The sequence below is a fragment of the Eutrigla gurnardus genome, assembly GCF_963514095.1.
Source record: "Eutrigla gurnardus genome assembly, chromosome: 13".
Taxonomy (NCBI): domain Eukaryota; kingdom Metazoa; phylum Chordata; class Actinopteri; order Perciformes; family Triglidae; genus Eutrigla; species Eutrigla gurnardus.
The window spans coordinates 5,238,532-5,259,912 of record NC_139936.1 but is presented as its reverse complement, the minus strand read 5'-3'; the positions used below and the strand labels follow the sequence as shown (position 1 = coordinate 5,259,912).

At 43.4% G+C, this 21,381-nt stretch overlaps 1 protein-coding gene across 1 annotated transcript in view; it reads right to left on the bottom strand.

The window, feature by feature from the left end:
- The window catches only part of adgrv1 (adhesion G protein-coupled receptor V1), a 97,759-nt gene extending 76,831 nt beyond the window's left edge, over window positions 1-20,928 (bottom strand). Inside the window, exons 1-12 of the mRNA XM_084025728.1 lie at window positions 20,843-20,928; window positions 9,855-10,042; window positions 8,987-9,136; window positions 6,174-6,269; window positions 4,591-4,695; window positions 4,248-4,361; window positions 3,746-3,976; window positions 3,243-3,580; window positions 2,832-3,102; window positions 1,226-1,552; window positions 527-703; window positions 221-444 (exon numbers count right to left, since the gene is read on the bottom strand). Coding sequence (XP_083881854.1) covers window positions 221-444; window positions 527-703; window positions 1,226-1,552; window positions 2,832-3,102; window positions 3,243-3,580; window positions 3,746-3,976; window positions 4,248-4,361; window positions 4,591-4,695; window positions 6,174-6,269; window positions 8,987-9,136; window positions 9,855-10,040 — 2,219 coding nt within the window. The 5' untranslated portion in view covers window positions 10,041-10,042; window positions 20,843-20,928. The remainder of the gene's footprint in view (window positions 1-220; window positions 445-526; window positions 704-1,225; window positions 1,553-2,831; window positions 3,103-3,242; window positions 3,581-3,745; window positions 3,977-4,247; window positions 4,362-4,590; window positions 4,696-6,173; window positions 6,270-8,986; window positions 9,137-9,854; window positions 10,043-20,842) is intronic.
- Between the last annotated feature and the right edge of the window lie 453 nt (window positions 20,929-21,381).

Below are 21,381 nucleotides of genomic sequence, written 5' to 3'. Positions count from 1 at the left end.
CAGCCCCCTCCTGTTCACGCTTCACACCCACAACTGCTTCCCGCGTCATGAAGAGAACTCTCTTGCGTCGTTTGCAGATCACACTACAGTCATCGGCTGGATTACAGACAATGACACGACTTCATATAGAGTGGCAATCAAAAGTCTTGCAGAGTGGTGCTCAGAGAAGATTGAAAATGGTTGGTTAACGATGATTTTTCCTGGATTTTAATATCCCTACCTATCCAGAGTGAGCAGTAAGGTCTCGTTGACTTCTGGGATATCGTCAGCCATGATGGTGAAGTTGATGGAAGCGTCACTCTGCCCGGAGAGGAAGACCACAGAGCCACTTAGAGGTGCCAAGTCTTTAACAGTTATGTCAACACGATTGTCTCCAATTGGCTGAAGACTCCAGAAGACTTCAGCCTGACCATCTGTCCCGTCACGGCGCAGGGGAAGGCTTACCTGCAGCATCAAATATAATCTGTTAATGGAAGCACAGAAGAACTGATATGGCATTGTTAAAAACTGGGGCCATATATCTTACTGTGCTGGTATTGCTGTCCTCTGGTTCATAAACCACCACTGTGGTGTTACTTGTAAAGCCGATTTCTCCGTTAGCAATGTCAGGGGTGACAGTCAAAGTCAGGTTAAGAGGTCCTCCAAACCTTGGGCTGTTGGAGTGAATTAAGGGACTGATATCAACCAGTTCCAGTGTGTTCAACTAGGGGAAACAGAAGAAAAAACTATATTAATAAAAGGCTCAAATGGGCTTAATATATTCTTCGTCATCTAGTTATTTCTGTTGTCACTTTTAAAGATGCAATGAAGGACCCGGCAGTGCTATTCACTCCTTTTTAAGTGTTTCACTGAACGTGTGTGGTTCTACAGAATGTGAAGGAGGCTTTTCTTGAACTTCTCTGCTTGCTTTAAGAGCTAGGTGGTGTTGTTTGTTTGGACAGTTGGGTAAATCCCATAGCAACATGCCAGATTTAAGTGCCAGTGTCAAACCGTTCACACATGCAAATAGGGCACTTAAAGTTTGGATGGCACGGATTTGGCCACAAGTGCAACACAAACAGAAAGAGCAGATTTTGGGCGTGCAAGCAAAAGGATTACAACTTAAAAACGTAAAATATGCAAATGTCATTAAGAGTGAAATACATATAAACATATATGTTTAATTTGATCCACATGTGTCTCTTACTGTAAGTGTTGCTCTGTGTATCGTTTCCAGCATTGTTACCTGTATTAAGAAATGACCTCCATTCTGCAGGAAGGCATCATTCCTGATTGGCAGTATGACGTGGACCATCCGTTCACGGGAAAACAGCACCTTAACGGACCTGCTGACATTCAGAACCTGGTCCCGGGCCAGCACTGGGTCTATTGGGCCCGCAGGAATGTAGAGGGCGGTGATGGTCATGGATACATCACCCAGTGTGCCACCATCTCGCAGGAAATTGAGCGACAGGAAACGACCCTCAGGTTGGCTCTGGATGCTCTGCTCTTTTGCTGGGTCGAACCGAAAAAGCCCGTAGACATCATCGCTGTCCTGGATGTAGAACACCATCTAGGGGAGGAGAGGGAAGACAGTAGGCATATGTTACATTTTGAGTTAAGAGGGAATTACCAAAAACAAATGCAGACACACAGAACCTTGTTGTGGACTGGGAAAGACAACAGTGATGTTGATGAACTATAACTTTGCTACTTATTGCCTCAAAAAGCCCCTCACAGGTCCCTGTTAGTCTGCAAATCTCCCCCCAAAAACGCCATCAATAAAATCACTGGGATCGTTTTTTCAAAGAAAGTTTGACGGATCGGCCAGTTGCACTGCACCGGCTTTAAGGGAGCACGTCCAGGCTGCGTGCGATCCCCTGTGCAGGAGGAAGGTGATTGAAGTCCACATTTACCATCAATTACTTTTGAGTATGATGTTGTGCATCCTGTTTTTGTGTTACAAAGACTGTTTCGTGGGTCGCAAGAAGAAGAAAGGAGAGGTGAGGGACAGAGAGAGGAAAGAAAACAAGAGACTGAAAGTAGTAAAAAAGAGCCCTGAGCTAACTTTAGAGGCAGTCTCTTTAATTAACTTTGCTAAGACTGCTAGAGTAGTTTTTATGAGCATTTTAACTGAGGCTCATTTATTTCCCTGAAACCTACACTTGTCTGATGCATTGCCTGGCATGCCCACAATAGCCAATTTACAGCTCAGTATAATGTCTGTGATATATCTAAGCATTATTGACAATTGAAACTGATTAACTAACCCAACTTTTATTCATTCTTCAAGGAATTTCAGCTGAGGCAACTTTTACTGCACAGACGGCAAACCGATCCCATAACCTCACGACCTGAGGTGGCGATTTTTGGTGCGTGTTTGTTTGTGACCAAAGCAAAGCGTCTCATCTCATGCCTTCAATATAAACAAGACTTAGATCTGCCCACTGCTTTGCCCACTGCTTTCACACATGGCCAAGAGGCTTGGACAAAGATGGAAGCTATAAAAAACCTGTCACCACTTCGCCCACGCTTTCTAAAAAGAACACACAGACACCACACACGGAGCGTGCCTGCTGTTTTCGCTTTGTTTTGATTCAGCCACATTAAGGGAACACCCACAGAGCAAAGTGACACACTAAGGGGTCCACTTTTGTAGAACGTGCCAAGTTTGCCACTGTACCTTACAGTAGGTCAGACACAAACACATGTATAACACCTGCACAACATCTGGGAGATATGTTACCTAACAAGTGCAACCCTTATGTCTCTCTTCTCTCTCTCTGTTACAAACCCATTTTAGCAACCCAATAAATAATTAAAATGGACTATCAGATCTCCTTTAAACTGACCTCCATTGGTTCGTCGACCTCCGCATTTCCAGTTACAGTATTGGGCAGCAGCTTGAGAACAAAAGGCTCTGCTTCTTCAGGTAGATCATCTGCCACAATGTCGATCGGAATCACAGCCGTCACCTGACCGGCAGCAAATCTCACTGTCCCCGCTGCCGGCCTCAAGTCATCAGATACCGGGGAGGGATCGCTGGAGTTCCTACTGATGGACCAGTTGGCGGACACTGCACCATAGCTGCCTCCATTTCTTACAATGATGATTCCATCAAATCTAGGAGAAATGATTGAGGCTGATTAAAGATACAAGAATCTTGGATGTGTTTTTCTTCATCATGATTCCCTTATGTTTTTGTACCCAATCAGTGGGACAACATATACGCAGTAAAACACACTCATAAGCAAGTTATCCACCTCTGTGTCAGATCTTCATTGATGGCGATTGGCTGAAGGACTGCGCTGCTGCTGATTGACAGGACGCCATGAGGCTTATCATTGGGCTCGATGGTCACCAGCACAGCATTGGGCGATACCAGCACAGCATCTCCTCTGATGGTCTCCTCCAGCAGGACCACATGGAATGATTCCGCGATCTCTGGCACATCGTCATCACTGATTTTGAATAACAGGCTGGCCTTGTAGACGGATGGAGGGAATGTAACTGTTCTCACAGGCTGTAGGTCGAGGAAATCCACAGCTGGTGTGGCGCTGCCCAGTCCTCCACCGCTCACCACCATGTAATCTACAGAGACCTAAAGAAAGTATAGCCCAGATGGTTTATATACATTTCTCTGCATCAACATACAGTGTCGTATATAGTATATCGTATGCTGTAGGTATATAATTAAAGTGGCTGTGCCCTATTCTCTCTAGTGACAAGTCAAGGTACATGAACAACTGGATTGAAAGAAAGGAACCTCGGTGTCAACAGAGCCGATGAGCGGACCATCCTCAGTCAACCGACCACGAGTCACATTGAGGGCAATGACTCCAGCGGACTCTGGTACCGCGATGATGGAGTGGGAGAACCGCAGCGGGCTGTCATTACGCCGGATTCTCAGCTGGAGACTGCTGGCGTTGGGCCTGAGGAGGGCTCCACCTGCCACGCCTGTTAGCCTGACTGAAAACACTTCATCATCCTCTGGGATCTGGCCAACAATGGAAAGGAAACACATTCACATACGGTTGCACAAAAATCTGCTTGATCCTTTCAAACTTTAAACTTTTGACATGTTTGAAAATGTCAAACCAACGCGGGCAATTTGTATTTTATTTTTAAATGCAAAAAACCCAAACTAACAATATCTAAAATAGATGATAAGGGGACAGATGGACAGATAGGCACACGCTTTTCCATATATATGTGTGACATGTGATCGCGTATATGGATCAGCTTCAAATGAGGGGTGTGATCAATACCTGGTCATCCTGGATGAGGATACTGAAGTGCACTACAGCCTGTCCCACGGGAATGGTGATGTTCCCTCTGTCTGGACTGAGGTCCTCAATGGCAGGGTTGGGACCTTCGGAGACCTGAACAGGAAGAGTCACGGTGATGTTTAGACTTCATTACTGTAATGCTGCATATAAATTATGGAGATAAACTACTTCCTCTCATTCAATTATATGTAATCATAGAATGAGATGTTCCCATTTAAGTCTAAATTTGTCAGAAACATATCTATAACAATGTCTGTCCTCCTTTAATACTATAAAGCACAGTGTCTTGGGTTTGTTGCTTTGCTGTACATTGTCCTCTCACCTCAAAGTTCACAGTCACGGTTCCGTATGTTCCCTTTTCTCTAATTAGGGTGAAAGGCACAAAATGGTTCCTTCCTCTTGGTTCATCCACTACAATCTCTTCAGTCTGAGATGAAAAGACAAACAAACAAACGCAGTGAGTTCATTTTAATCAATTTCAACAGCACATTTAAATCTGAAACAAAGCAAAACACAGTACATTTGAGTTTAAATGGGACCTGAACAGGTAGAACAAGTAAGCTTTTTAAAGTACATCCATCTGACAACAGAACAATGAAACCAAGAGAGCGTTTGATTTGACTTTGCTCATTTGATTTATCAGTTATCCTTATTGAATGTCTTTCATGCTATGGGTTCAATCAAAATTTTGGAACTGCTGCACATTTTTTATAGATGATCATTACATTATAGTGAGCGATCCTAAATCTCAATGTGTTCAAACTGATAAATTCCTATATTTTTATCGTTTATTGTGAATTGCTTTGCCAGCAGTACTTTAGATGAAAGGTCATGCTAATAAAGTAGGGAAACTAAACTGAAAGAGACAGGCACAAAGGAAAGTGATCGGAGCTGCATGTGCAGCATTAAAAAAATATATTCCATGACAACATGGAGAAACCATCACTTTCACTCTAACTGTATTTGGAAGTCCTTATTGTGGTCTTCAAATTTCAAAGCTAAATCCCCTTTTGTTTTTCGACATAATTAAGTTCAATTTGCCATAACCAAAGAGATTCGGGAGAACACAAATGGAGAAGAAAATAAAGCAAATAAATGCTACATAGGAATTAATTTAGTACACGGACATAAACACATCTCCCAAGGCCAGCGGGCTTTTATTGATTCTAAGCAAGCCAAATCATTATCCAGCATCTGAGACCATCTGGGGGTGGTAGGGCAAACAGTTATACCGCAGTTACCATGGAAACGCTAAAACTTCCACTAATAAGTCAGTGTTGTGGTTTTAATTACCCCTGGGAACCCGCAACCACTAGATGGTCACTTCACCCACAACTGCATTGTTGAATGATTGAACCCCTCTCTGCAGTACTGGGTCCACATCACTCCACCTACCCTGATCCTTTACTTTCTACTACCACTTACTAACATGGTAATGGGTCACAAATGCAAGTGCATGCTAATGGTGTAAGTGCAGGTTGGTGTGGCAGATAAGGTTTCACAATACTGGTAACCACAGGCACAAATCTGAGACAGTGTATCTGGAAAAATGACTGGAAGCAGGATTAATATGGAGGATTATATTGATTTATTTTGTTTCAGTAAGACAATAAATTCAGCACCTTTTATATTCTTTAAAAGGGGTGAGGAGAAAAGTCTAGATAGTGTCGCTTGTTTTAAAAACTATTTGGAGTTTTAATTTAAGGAAAAATCTGAAAGATTTCTCTTATTATCCGAATAATTTGATTTAAATTAGCTGTCCTTTTCCCAAATAATTTCACAAACTAGGACACATTGATGTGGGAGTAATCATATTTAGAAATTAAACGATAGACTGTAATGGATGAGACCAAAGTGAGTTAACAAATGAATACGCGCTGCATGTGGATGACAGGCATTTCTTACCGAGTTGAAGGCAACAATTCCAAAGGCATTGTCATTAGACAGGATGGTGATGGTTGCCTTGTTTGGTGTTCCCAACGTCACGCCATTAGAGGAGCTCTGGAAAGCAAGGAGAATTTATACGGTTAGGAAAAACCTGGCTCGACAGTATGTACCTGAACACATCTTAATGTCCCCCCGACGTCTGCTCTGAAAAACCAGAACGCCTGCCTTATCAATTGTCTTCACTTCATTTCCGTGCTCCCACTGAGAGACCCTGATGAGCAGACACAAAGGCAGGAAGTAGTGGTCTCAGCCTGGTTAGTTTTGTCAGGTTATCTCACCGCAGGACGCCTCTTCAGGACTTGCGCTGTGCTCTGTGATTCGGCACTAAGACCTCACAAACTTCAAATCTCGCCAGGCTTAAAATCACACAGCGACTTCACAGGGATTACACTACGAGTTCTTAACCCAACAAAAAGAGACAAAACATATGATCTGTGCAAGGAGGATTTTCCTTCTTCTGAACACCATTAAAGTGAAAGACCACAGACTTGTTATTTGGTGTAACTTTCCAAGATCTCCGTTAGTGAACCTACCAATGTTTTCACAAGCATCTCATGGACCAACTGTGCTGACAACCACCATGTCTGAGCTCAAGTGCACATGTTTCAGTCTAAACTTCCAAAATCCCATTGCAAAATCCAAACATCTGCACATAGGCTTAGTATATGTGTAGGTGTTGTGGAAAATGATCAGCTATAAGAGCCTTGGCATAGTATGACATGCACAAACATCATTTTCTTCCCCAAAAACAATTTCCCAGCCAAAACACAATCCAATTGAATGTTTCTTAGCAAAAACGGCATGCGTGTGTGCATCTTAAGGTCAGAGCAGGCAAAGGGGAAAATGAAAAAACAAGAAAGCGCTTAGGCCTCTTGCATTCATCCCTCTATTGAAACAGGGCTTTTCCCAGCTGTAACAGAGCTTTCTTTCCGCTGCTGAGCTCTTGTAGCGGTCAACTCACAGACACAGAATCCACACGCTTTCACAAAGCCAAGCCACTGGCCGAGCCAGGAATCTGCTCACACACATTCATGCGCATTCATGTGTGCCCAACAACAAACTCATACTCAAACATACAGCGATTCACACACACAAATTGGCTACTTAAAAGGCCAGCTTTGTTATAAGAATGCAGCACTACATAAAGCAAGTCTTACCCAATCCAACAGGCTACGACCTACTGTCTGTTCCTATGGTTTGTTCCCACTTTCTGTTCCTACTGTCTGTTGTACTGTCTGTACCTACTTTCTGTTCCTACTATCTGTTCGTACTGCTTGTTCGTACTGCTTGTTCGTACTGTCTGTTCCCCGCACAGTGCTGGCAGGCTGCACCTGCTCTGGTCCACATCAATTCCACAAAGTTTCTATATTTTACTCTTGTTTTGTCATCCTCACTTCGAACAAAATTAGTACATTATGTTCCACTGAAACTGATTTCATGGATTGAGCTGTCAGAAATGATAAATATACCCCGATCAATCCTTTATTTATTTGTGCTTGATCTATGACACCCCTTGTAGTGCACATTCATCCTCCAGACAGTCCTTCAGTAAGCCGATAGGGCAGCATTTGGCCAAAGCTTTGTCTCTGCTGTAGTGTAAACAGAAGGGCTAAGTGGGCCTCATCTGGTCTTTCACTCTAGTCATAGGCTAAATATGGGCTTGCGCTACTGGATTTTAACCAGATGTCACAAAAATGTAGCGTCAAATTGAAAATGTTGTGAAGAAAGTTACTCTTGCTTAAAGCTGTCCAGAGTTGTTGCCGTTTGCTAAATATACATAGCGGACAATAATAGTGGTTCACAGTGACCTTTGTCTTAGGTCTTTCAGTGAGGGGCAAGACAGGCAGACAGCAAGACCAGGCCCCCCTAGCTCATCAATCAAAGTTGACAGCTATAGGCTACATGAAACCATGGAGATAGTCATTAGGTGTAAGGCATCCTGGGCTGTGATGGGGATTCCTTTGACAAGGATTTACAATGTCTACCCATTAAAAATCATTATACTACTATTATATTATTAACTATAACTACTAAGTCTATAGCTGTTATATTACAACAGTATGGGCAATAAAAAAAGCACAATGCCGTTCCACTAAAAGAGAAACAATACAAGCCATCTGTTCATTAAAAAATCTAACAGTAACTAGAGAACAAGAATGTAAGCTAGTCGCTCCTTCTCATGATATGGTGGTCTCAAAATGCATGACAGGATTTGAATGTACTTGGTTGTGAATCTATCGGCTCATTGTGTCGAGAGACTGAGCTTTCATCAACAATAGTGTGACAAATGCAACGGCGAACACACAACGTATACAGAAATGAAATCCTCGCAACGGACATGCCCATCAAAGTCAATGGGGAGAGTGAATGAGAGAATCACTTTAATCTACTGTGCAGCGGGGCTTTGGCTGTCAATGTTAGTTTCTTTTCACGAAGGTGTCTTTTAGTGGGGAACCTCAGAGGAGCACACGATATTTGGCCCCGGCCAGACCAGCCCTGGAAAAGTCCAATGGAGCACACACATCAAAGACCATGTAGCTCAGAGCCTCGCAGGCTTACTGTGGCGGTCACCCCCACTCTCTACTGCCTCGTAGATGGGGTTGGGGTGTAAGACGGTCTGAGGCTGAACTAGAACAATGGGACTTTGTGGAAAAGGAGCTTGGAGCTCCAGAGAGGAGAGCGTGGGGGGAAGAGGAGAGGGAGTCATCATCAATCCAGAAGCAGAATTTAGCACACACACATATACGTGCAGACAATGAATGGGCATTTACCTGTAGTGTGAGGTTGAATGTAAATGTTTCATCCGCTTCAGGCAAGTCGTCATCTTTCACAGCAATGAAGATGGTCTTACTGGACTCGGTGGACAGCAGGAAGGCTGCAGCATTAATGGCTTCAAAGTCCCCTGTGTCGACTCCCTCTAGCTGGGTGAAACAAGAAAAAAATAATTTGTGTCATTCCCCATTTAACTGAAGTAAGATTTCTTGCTCTTTGTGCGTTTTCTTTCTTTGAAAAACTACTGACATTTATTTGATAGTGTGAGAAACAGGAAAAGCACAAGAGAGAGATGGAGACAGCGTGGCACAAAAGATCAAAGATGGATTTGATCCCAGGATGCTGCGGGTACATGGTTTATGACTTGGACAACTCAGCCAGTAGGATGACCCCAGCTTGATGTTTTTCTTTGCCTTTTTCAGCTCTTCCCAGTAGCAGAGAGGAGATATTTTCTTTCCTTTCTGCCGCCGCCTTATCTGCTTGATTTGGAGTTTTGATATTAATGCTGATATTATTAAAGCAAACCAGGTATAATAGTTAATGTAAGAAAAATATGCTAAAGATATCGAGAAGCATAGGAAACCCCCCAACCACACTACGCTGTGAAGCCAGCTCGCCTTACCAGACACCAACTGTGAGCAGCTGATACTCTCCATGTGGAGAACGTAAAGCCAAAAGCCATTCTGTGAGTTAAAAAAACTGTTTCCACAGACACACAAGGTCTGCTTACTGGCCACTGTCTGCCATAGATAAAAAAAAAATGTCACTGACTCTTCACTGGAAAATAAAGGTGAAAGCACAGCGACACAGCAAGGTGGTTCAATAAAGACTGAATCCATGACTTGACATTTTTGTCCGATGTCCTACCAGAACCAAAGCCGTCACGTTGACCGGGTCTCCCACTCTCTCCACGACCAGCCGGACCACAGCTGTGCTGCTTTCGTTGACAACGAAGTCAGTCTGCCCCAGGAACCGCAGTGTGGCTGACTCGGACGTAGTGCCAGGGATGGACAGAGCCAGAATGAACCCAGCTAGCAGGAGGACAGGGAGCATTCCTACAGGGGGAAGCACATGGAGGAAGTATTAGAAAAGAAGATGCTGGAAAGATAGACAAAATGAAGTAAAGCAGAACCAAATAAAGGAATTTTGTAAATTTGGGAAAGTTACAGAATGTTCATTTTTAATGAACATGGTACCTACATAAATGCACTCAGATTTTGTGATTTAGAGATGTTTTTATACTCCATAATACTGCACACATTCAGTCAAAATTCTAGGCATATACAAACACCTACACACCTACTTATCACCCCTAAGAAATAAAAGAAAATACAGTCAGTATGGATTAGAATGAATATGATTACAGGCAGTATTGAGTGGCCAGATGTGCAGATGGCCTTTTGAAAATGTGCAGCCATGCGGGCTGGCAGGCTTGCTGTTCATTGTGGTCTCAATGATTCATAACATTATTCCATAATTTCAACGATTGTTGTCCTCATGTTGTCATAATTGTTAAATTAGTTGTTGTTGAGTTTATGCTTCATGACCGCAGTGATGTGATGTCATGCCAGAAAAAAAAAATTTTCGTTTCAGTAGTTCAGACTCGCCTCGCTTACGATTCTGCGCTGCCAACATTCTCTTCTCTCTCTTGCTCTCTAATCATCTTTCCTGCTCTTCCGTTTCCTCCAATCACACTGACTTCTCTCCTACATCCCTCTTCCCTCCACTTCTCCTCTCCTCTCCTCTCCTCTCTCACCCAGAATAATCCTAAAGCTGGATGGAGACACTGAGACAGTTGTCATGGTTAACTCAACAAAACAACACAGCATGACAAATGGGGTGGAGCCAGCTTATAGCTAACTTGCAGCCACTCCGTCTTGTCTTTTCCTCCCCTGTTGCCTCCCATCCATCCCATTCATAATCTGCACCACGCAGCCGTGCCAACAGTATGAACACGTAAGGTCTTTAAGAAATTGCTCTTAATTACAAGGTTGAAAAAAGAACATCAGCAGCTACGGTTGATGAAGTCATGCTGTTTGGGTCTCTTTTTGAAAGCAGAAATCGTTTAGGAAAGTTGGACTTTGCAAATATCCCATTTTTCATATGTTCCATTACTGTTATATCAATCTGAGTTATTCTCAGTAGCGGCGGTTGTTTAAATAGCAACCATCCATCAATCAGTTTGTCAGCTTAGGGAGGAGAACAAGACGGTGTATCCGCATTAGAAGTTGCTGATTGACAGCTATAGTCAGAATCAATAAATACAGATGTGTGCGTGTGTGTGTGTGAGAAAGCGAGATCATGTGTAAAAGTTTATGTGGTGTCAAGGGGCACGTGTGTGTGTGTGTGTGTGAGAGAGTGAGTACCAGCGGTGGAGAGATTGCTGGGAAATCCATCAAAAAAGGATTTAGAGCTGGTGGGGCTGGACAGTGGGGAACAGAGGGTGAGGCTAAGGGGGAAGAGAGGTGAGTGTGTCGCCGGACAAAGAGAATAAATCCTGTTATTCGCCCTGCCCTCTCTCCTGGGGTTGGGAACTTCCTGCACCGCTCACTGAGAGTTTTGAGTGAAAAGCTATTAACCCTCTCTCTTGCCATCTCACTGGAACTGCATTACACCGTGTAAGTCTACAGAAGGCTATACTCTCATAGGTAATAGTGTACCTCAGGGTATGTGCAATTTCATAGCATCTTGACACCTGCTATTGAATCCACTTGCCTGCCTAATTGAGTCATATTGGACAGTCAAGGCATAGGATGGTCATAGCAATGGCTCATTCACCACAGTATGCACACAAAAAAAATCAGCACAATTTTATCATATAGGAAAAAAAAAAACATTTCTATCTCCCTATATGTCATGCCTGCTTTTGGTTTTCAGACCAAAAAGAAATCTGATTTCCCACACGGCATTTTTTCAGTAAGTCTTTGTATCGTAAAACCTCACTTCCAAGTGCCGAACATCACTGAGACCACAATCTTTTAGATGGATGGTAGCGAGCATCCAACCCTCTAACCACGTAACCCCCTATAGGGGTGGTCCCTTCCGCATCCATTGACCCGGACGCCGCGCTTCCTTCAAACGGCCTGATACAAAGCAGATGGTACAGGTCTGTTTTATAAGCTGTTTTTGTGGTGGCATCATACATTGTGCCAACCCTGACCCCAGGGGTTACAAGAGGAGCAGTGATCTGTCTGTCAAAGCAAAAGGCGACATGGAGTGCCTGGCTCAGACCTCTGACATTGATACGCCTGGAAGTCAGAGTCCATGTAGAGAGGTCCACAGTTATGCACACACACCAGAGCTGGCACCGTCAGCATATGCATCCAAAAATGCGAGCTCTCAATGCTCAGACAGACAGCTGGGTGACAGGCCAGGACACTGGAGAGTTCTGAAATGCATGAAAACGCACTGTCCATCACAAATATTGTGGGCCAAAGGAACAGAAAATGACGGTTGGAGCCAGGACACTGGGACCTGGCGTTCTAACAAGCCACACAACACCACAACTAAAGAGACTTCAAATTCCGACCATCCAAAATTGCTTTTATGGACTTATTCTGTGACTCGAACCTCAGTCAGCTGACATTTTCTTTTATATTACATTACTTTATTTCCTGGAACACACACAGTGTTCCAATAAATATTTATTGCCCTCTCTATATAGCACTGGCTAAATATGTGATGCACATCATTATATTCATCCACAACAGAGCAACAATGTCAAATGTCAAACAACAAAGTGAAGTGTACTCCTAATACAGTCATCAAGCTCAAATGAAAATGAACCATTGGCCTGGAATTATTCTTCACAGGCAACTAGTTAAAAATTCCTCGTTATTTAAACCTGATTAGTATCTTGTTAAGTCTTGACTGTGAACCTGCTTTCACCATAACCAATTTCAGCCACTACATAATACTTCCAGCTGACTTCTTTCTTCTTTTCAATATGCAAAGTCATTTCAAATTATGGTCCTCTCGCACAAGCAGGAGTTGTGCCTGCCAGGAAAGTTTCTTAGCGCTGCGCATTGAGCTACAACAGGAGTGCCACTAAGTCCACTCGTTTCACCGGCTAAGCTCAGATCAAAGACCAGAGGGAACAATGCATAGGCACAACACACACATGTGCACAAAACACACACGTATCCCTCCAGTATCCGCATCCAATACTCGGCCCTCTCTATCTAATGATCTCTCTCTGTCACACACTTCTTCTTGGAGACAAACTCCTTTTCCTGTATCTTTGTGATGGATAGCTCAGAACCAGACGGCCATCCTGACAGGCTTAAACGTGATACGCACCATCACCAGTCGACAGTGATAACATCGGTGCTGGTCAGTAGTGATCACCTGTCAGCCCTTCGTAAAAGCAGCCTATTGGTGTGAGGAGCCTGGTTCACAAAAATGGTACACTGGATCCCTTGCGGACACTCTGCACACACTCACTCACTCACTGATCTACTGGATATCCCTGTGCGAGGTGCTGAGGAGGTGTCTGGTTTCAGTGCTGCTGGTGCTGGGGTCAGTGCTCGGTGCTGATGCCTCTTGGGTTTCTCCCGACGGTGGCTTCTGTGTCGTAATCTTTAGCGTCAATTATTCACTGAAATCCTAAGTCTTAACAGTCAGAGGAGTAAGTGTGACACAGCAGGATTCACTGCATAGCACGTGCAGTGTGTCGTCTTTTTTATGCATTTATTTATTTATTTTTTTACAGTGAGTGACTTTAATGTTTCCTTGGTAACAAACATATACACCACCCTGATTTGTCTCATTAAATACAGAAGCTGTCATCCCGTTTTTGACACTCTGGTAGCTTCTCAAGGTTAGTACCAACCCCTTTAATCATAGCCAAGGACTCTGCTTAAATAGTTATTTCACAGAGAATATTCTATATCGGAAGCTTTAAAAGAGGAAAGCGATACTCTTACTTTTTGGTAGAGGGTGTGTGGGATAATAGTCTGTAGAGTTTTAATCAAGGGCTTTCCCATGAGGCCTCCCTGCCCTGAGGCTTCCCTGGTCCTGAGACGCCCTTGGTGAAAAGCTTGTGGTTATATCTGGCGCACAAATGCACACAAACGCACACACAGACAGAAAGTGATCTCCACTTGTCTGACACTGGGAGGCCTTAACTGGGATGTCATTCATCAATCTTACAACTCTGGTCGGTGATCTGGAGTCAGTCTGGCCACAAAAATAAACTGCTCTGTCATTAACATCAGCTAATATAATAACAGTCTTCCTGGGACATTTATGTGTTTCCTAAGGGCAAATTCACACAAAGAAAACCAACCATGCAAACGGACAGTATGACTGATACCGACAGAGATAAACACAGAGGTAGATGCATACAGAACGAGGTGATAATAAGCCTTTGTTTATATAAATCTGTACAATTTAGGGGGTGACTGCTCAGCCAATTCTTTGAACGTATGAACAGTGGAAAATGGAAGTGCCTTGTGGCCGGCCTATTATTCAGAGGTCAGACTAAATATGAAAAATGCCTAATATGAGCAGCAGAAGCAGAGATGCATTGAATCCATTGATGCCTTAGACACAAAATTGAATAGACAAATCGAATTAAATAAAAACAAATGATTGTGTAAAATGTTTCTCTTTTCATAGAAAGGCTGCAGTTTTAGCTCTGTACGTATTTATAAGTCTATGCGTTTGTCCCAAAGTCATGGTGCCTCCTCTGCTGTTTATTGGATTGTTTTCTGTTTGAGCTGCGATTCACGCTAAGCGATGCCACCAGCCCGCTGTGTGTCGGGCCCTGCCACAGAAACCACCCACCGTCCGTTCTCAGCCTGGCGTAGCCACGGCTGCCTTACCCGGTCAACTCACGAGCCCATAATTGCACTTCACATGTAGTTTCTCCCCCTGGTATTTTTAGAGCAGTGAATGTTCTCGCCATACAGAGAAGTTGGGGAGAAGAAATTAAGAAACTTAATAAGCGAGTAGACCTAAAACATACATCATTAAATCTGACAAAACTCTGTGTTACTCACTTGGCTTATTTTGGAAAGTTCTATCCCAAAACAGAATTCTATTTATTTTAAGGAGAAAAACAGAAAGCCTACCATTAGTCCAACAAGAAGGGGAGAACAATTTTGGGGGGGAAATGAGGATGGCAATGGGCTGAATTGCAGCCAAAGTATGCCATTCCACACACAGGGAAGGAGAAAACACTTGAATGAACAAAAATGCATGAGGTCAGCCTTCCAACTATTGTCACACGATACTTTTCAACCAGGCATTTCTCCTTCAGGGGCAAGAGGCTGCCAATCAAGTGTGCATTTTACTGTGAAAAAAAGAAACAAGAGAGCGGGAGAGTTTTCCTGAGCTATTGTCCACGCGGCCGTGGTCGGCTGCTCTTAAGTCGAGCCAATGGCATCTCGCATCCCTAGCTAAAAACAAGACTTTTTTTCTCTTCTTCTTCTTAGGAAATAGTGGGAGGTAAGGAATATAGAAAAAGTAAAGTGGTTCCAATTGAGCAGGAACCAGTGCGTGAGCAATTTAGAGCATTTTCCAGTTTGAGCACTGGCTGACTGATTAGCCTGTATGACACACAGTAATGGACGCAGACAGAAAAAGCACTTTCAGAGGATTAAACAAGGTTGTGTGCTCTGCACAGCCTCGCACACCAAAGGGCCAAATTAGAAAAGGGTATTACTTCATTGCATGTAACTAGTTGGGCCTGGATGAAATGCTAATTGCATTTCAAAAGAGTTCCCAAAACAGAGAACGGGGGAGTATTTTCATTGGAGAAGAAGTGGGACTTTACGATTCACTGACCAGCACACAATTTTGAGGAGCAAGCTTTTGTTCACCCGTGCTGCTTTTTTGTGTTTTTTGCGCATTTCTAAAATTGAAACAGTTCTCTATTCTTTTATTTCTCCTATTTTTGGCATGCTGGCCTCCTCTCCAAAGAATCCAAATCATCCTATTCAGACTCAGTCCTTTTCTCCTGGCTCTATCACTCCTAAACAAGGACATGCATCACACACACATCCTCGGTACAGTAGGTGTGGGAGAGCCCGTCTTTCAGGCCTTTGCAGCGTTAGGGGAAAACTAAGGGCCAGATGGCACGATTGAGGAGGAAGCAAATCCCCGAACAAGTCTTTTCAACGGATTCTGATTATCATAGAGAAAAAATAATAACTGTTGTGCCTAGCTTTCATCTAGTCATTCACAGAACTGTTTGTTATGCAGCAGTGAATGTGAGGGTGCACTAACAGGTGCGTACGTGTTGTAAGTGAACAGGTCCCGTCATAACCTTGCATAAAACAATTTCAAAATCTTATCTTGCATGGGATGCATTTCAATCGAATCTCAAACCTTTTTTTCCCCTCCAAAGATATTCACGGATCACACAATGAAAGACACAGCGATGCAGGGTGTGTTCTCCATTTGATATCAAGCGATCCTGATCGTGTGAGACGTTTTGCTCACGAAGCTTTAATCTATAATGAAAGGCATCGAGAGAAAGTGGACAAGTACATCTTTTTACAACAATACACACACCCCTTCACCTCTCAGCCGTGCTCGGGTCAACCACCCCCACCTACCCAAGGAATTCCTCTGCCATGACCAACTACAGTACAATGAGGGGAGTGAGAGATAAACAGAGAAAGACAAGAAAAGAAAGAAAGAGGGGCTGGTGTAAGGGACGGGGCAGATGGGGGGTGGGGGGAGCTGAGTGTGTGTAGCTGGATGAAATCATACAGAATGCGTCATCCACACACATTTGGATATGATGGATAAATAAGATTGAAGGGTTGATGGAGAGAACTAACAGTTTGGGAAGATTGATCTAAGAGTCGGGGACCTACATCAACAGGTTTATGTTTTAAAGAGGCAGCTCGACCCTCCTCTCTCTCATACCCACATGCACACAAAGACCCTGGTGAGAGGCAGCGGCGGCACTAACAAAGAAGGAAGAGTATGAGGATGGATAGCCATGATGTCCTTCAAGCCGAACATGAAGTGTGGCCCACTCAACCTGACCAGTCTAAATTAGAACATGAAGCAGAGGCCACCGTGGGATGTGTTCCACGTGGCTCCGGCGAGGCAACGGGGGTAGAACTCATGGGGATTTATGGCCCTACGGAGTGGCCCATGTGGGGGTCTGCACGTTTAAAGAATGGGATCGGTGAACAGCAACTAAATAGTGTGTTCATTTATCAAATAAGGCTGCGGAGCAGGTTTATGGCTGCGAGATAATAAGTCATTCAATGATCAAAATAAAAAGAGAATTCCCTGCTTTCAACAGTCCATGAGACGTAATTTAATTTGTACAAACTACAGAGTCTAGCCAAGCTAATGCGAACCAGAGAAAAACAGCCTTCCAAGACGTTTCACTATGTTTTGACATTTGAGAATAGGATGTTGCTCTGTGTGCTTCCTGCTGATTTTCCATGCAGTTTGCAAGTTGAAATGAAACATATCTGCTTTAGTTTAACTGGATTTAAATGGAATTATCAGAGAATGTGATGAACGCATTACAAACACATTCAAAATCAAATTGATGTTTGGCTGTTATGGATTAATTCAAACTATAATTGTCAAACCTAATAGAGAAACTGGCTGTGCATTATATTCAGCACAGCAGGTAGGAAAGGGCATTTTGCCCCATCTGTGGCCACCAGCTTTACTAACACCGCAAGAGGTCAGAGTTCAAGTTTAATACTTGAATGGAGATGCTGGGCAGCTGTGGAAGGGCACCTCGGTCGCCCCTACAGACCTCTGAAGAGTACACTTATGAGAGTTGACAGCAGGGTCATGGCCGAGGGTTTGCAGCAGGGGCCATACTAGCATCCTCTCACGGGGAACTATATGCGGTTGGTCAGGCCAACTAAAGAGACCTCAGGATTGTTGGCCATCGCTGAGGGCCCGCTACTTTCTTGTCCCTCTGCTCCAAGGACAACAACTACTAAAACATGATACTGTCTCCTGTAAGCACGGACCGTCAAATTATATTTTTGAAAACAAAGTATTAAAATCACAAAGAACATTTTAAGAGACTTATTCATGACTTGAATTCGTCCTCTCGCTCAACCTTAAATCATGTTGGGAGAGAAGTTAAAGAATAGAAAGACGTATATGAACTGGCATTGTTCCAATTTTATTTTTTTATGTGGATGTTCATTACAAATTTAGTAAATGCAATTTGAGCTTCATCAGGACTGAACTAAAAACGAATTATTTTCAATTCTCGGACAGTGAGATCACTTACTTTAGACATTTTCCTGCATTTGCATTTTCTTAAACTACAGCATGCTTCTTTTCTCCCAGAGAGCCTCAATTATACTGTCTGCCTACAACAGTACCTTTCCCCCAAATAGCTCAAATATCAAGTCTTCAAATTCAGTGAAATGATAAACACACTAATGATGATTATTTATCAAAAATCTCATTGTGTAAATATTTTGCGAAAGCACCAACAGTCAACCCTACAATATCATCACAATATTGAGGTATTTGGTCAAATATGTTGGTAGATATTTGATTGTCTGTATATCGCCTAGCCCTATAATGTTGTCGCCGTGTACATCATAGGAAAATATTTAAATCCAAAAGCACCAAAAGCTCATGACAATGTGTGCAAGTGAAAAACGTCTTGCCATGTCCCGGTTTTCATCATTCTTATAACGTTATATATGAGAATATATTGTTTTATTTTATTTTATTCTTTTATAATTTAAATATTTTAATTATGTTTATTATGTGTGTGTAGCATGAATAAAATAAATTAATCTTGTAGCCTTGAAACCTTCCACATCTCAGTTATGCATTGACATAGTGTTTCAAATATATTGGCACCTTTTGGTTCATAAACTAAAAAAAAAAAGCATTCAGTGCACCCTGTCAGCTCCCAGTATGAAAGGAGGCAGGTTAAAGCTATACATCTGTCTTGCACCAAAGGATTATGAATTGTGCTACGGCATGGTACTTCTGAGGGAAATGGTAATTTGAGGGAGAAGTGGGAACGTAGGTGCAACATTTTATCCTCTCGAGGTGTGGAAATGAAAACCAGACCAACTAATAAGAGGTGTAGAATATTACGGTCTGCTGGTTCTCTCATGTCACATCATGAAAAATATAAGCTGCAGAAAGCAAGCAAATAACGTATGTTTCCATATAGAGTATCTATAAAGCCAACTTTATGCATTTCCTTCATGCAAAAGACAAAGACATCCTTTAAAACTGCCCCCAACAATGATCCACGGCACACACATCAGCGGAGGCGGGCACAGCCTGTTGCAGGGCGGTTAAGTGTATTTAGAGCTGTGCCTTCATCTACTATTTCCCTCTGTCACACATACTGGGAATGGAAGCCCTCTCGTCTCCAGCAAACATCAATCTGCTGCCGTCTGCAATGTGCAACACTTCAGCACCTTTCATCAATGAACGGGCGCTGTTTATGGCACTGTCCCCTTTTGTACCGTGCAGCCATTAGAAGGGTGAGACAGAACGAGAGCGAGGCAGGCAGTAAAACAGTTTCCGCCCAGTGAATCACATTCAGACCCTCGCACAGGCGACTGGGGGCTGACCCCTGCCAGGCGATGACATAAACACTGACAAACAAAGGATCTGAGCTCTGCGCAAGTGTGGATCTTAGAGGATCTGAATCTACAAGAAAAAAAAACAGATCGACTGACCTGTGGATTTGAGAAGATGGAAAAATCCAGATTTTAGGTTTGAGGAGAGGGAACATTTCACAGCAAGTTTTGACAGACTATCCGACTGATCCAATAATGTCACCATTTAATAGGAAGATACATTCCAGACAGTTACCAGTGAAGGCTGGCGCAGAGGAAGAGCAGGTGTAAGTGCTGAATGGATACAGAAGCAGCTCCCTCCCTTCCTCCCCAGTGAGAAAAAAAGGATTTAACTCTGCTGAGGCACCACAGAGGAGGCAACAAAAGAGATTTACAAGCGACGCACCAGGATGACATCATGTCAAATCAATTTGATACAAGATGGACATATTAAATTATTAAAAAGGGACTGAAACCCCCCACAACCACCACTACATCAACTCTAAACGTCCAAACTACGGAGCCGGTCCATCTGCGTAAAATACGCAAAGAAGCAGCAGCACAATGAAACTATACGGGGCGCCGCTCGTTGATTTAACAGTAACAGCACATGTGCGCAACTTTAAGTGTGCCAAGATTACTTATGGCCCGAGTAAGCCTATAGATTAGTCAACGGAGCCTTTATGAGAGGGTCTCCAGCTCGCCATGTGTGGCAGCTCCCCCTGAATTGTTGTTTTATTTCAGTGGGAGAGAGAGAGGGAGAGAAAACCCCACACAAAGCGCAGTAATCACACTGGAGATCCTGGATGTAACCATGGAAGCGTTTGTCTCCGTCCTCAATGGGCTACCCGGCCATTCATTTACTGATTGCGCTGAATCAATATTTAGGCTTTTCAAATTTTATTAGCTGCTCCGAGGGGGATTTTTTGGCACAATGGAAAAAGAAATTAGCAGTGGCCGACCACTTTTAATCGTTTTCTTACAGTGTTATACAATATGTCTGCTTGAGCTGTCTGGCATAATTGATGAGGAGTAACGCTACTCATTTGTTTCCTTTATTCTCTGTACTATTAATCTACTACTGGCTGTAACGTCCGGGAGTCACCGATCATTACTGACTCACTTAGACGTTTGCATTGTCCTAGAGACGGCATGTGCCACAAAGCCATATCATATTACACACACACACACACATGCACACAAGTAATTTCTATGAAATTATCTGGCAAAGTTTGACTGGTCGCCACACATCCGCACTATAAACCAGCACTCACAAATGACAAAGATATTAGAAAATAAAGATAAATCACTCCTACTCACCTGACACCTTGCTTGGCCTCTGCGTCCAAGATAAATTACTATAATGTCTTTATTGCTGAGGAGAACATCGATGAGTCCTCTGGGTGTCTTCGGCTCCTTCTCTTCTCAAACAGCATCCAGTGACTGCATCACTTTGTATTGTTTACAAAAAAAAACAATAAAAAAACAGCTCGCTTTTCCCCCCTCGGCAGTTTTTTTTTTGGATCCCAGTGATCACCATGGGATGAAGCGCGTATGTCACCTAACGGGACCGGGAGAAATAACGAGAGACGGAGCGGTTCCCCGGGTCTTTCTTCAGGACCTTCTCCTCTCTCTACACACACAGCCTCGTCCTCCCGCGGCCATGTGAGAAGCGACCGCGACTACTCACTGATCCCCGCAGACAGATTAGTTCGCAGCTACTCGGGGACTCCGGCTCGTCTCTCTGTCGCTGTCTTAATGAGACGAGATGTTTTAATCCCCGTTTGTCTCCTCAAGGGTGCTCGGTGTGGCGGTGGACAGCGCCACCCAGTGACCCGAACAGGCATAAGAGCCGAGTT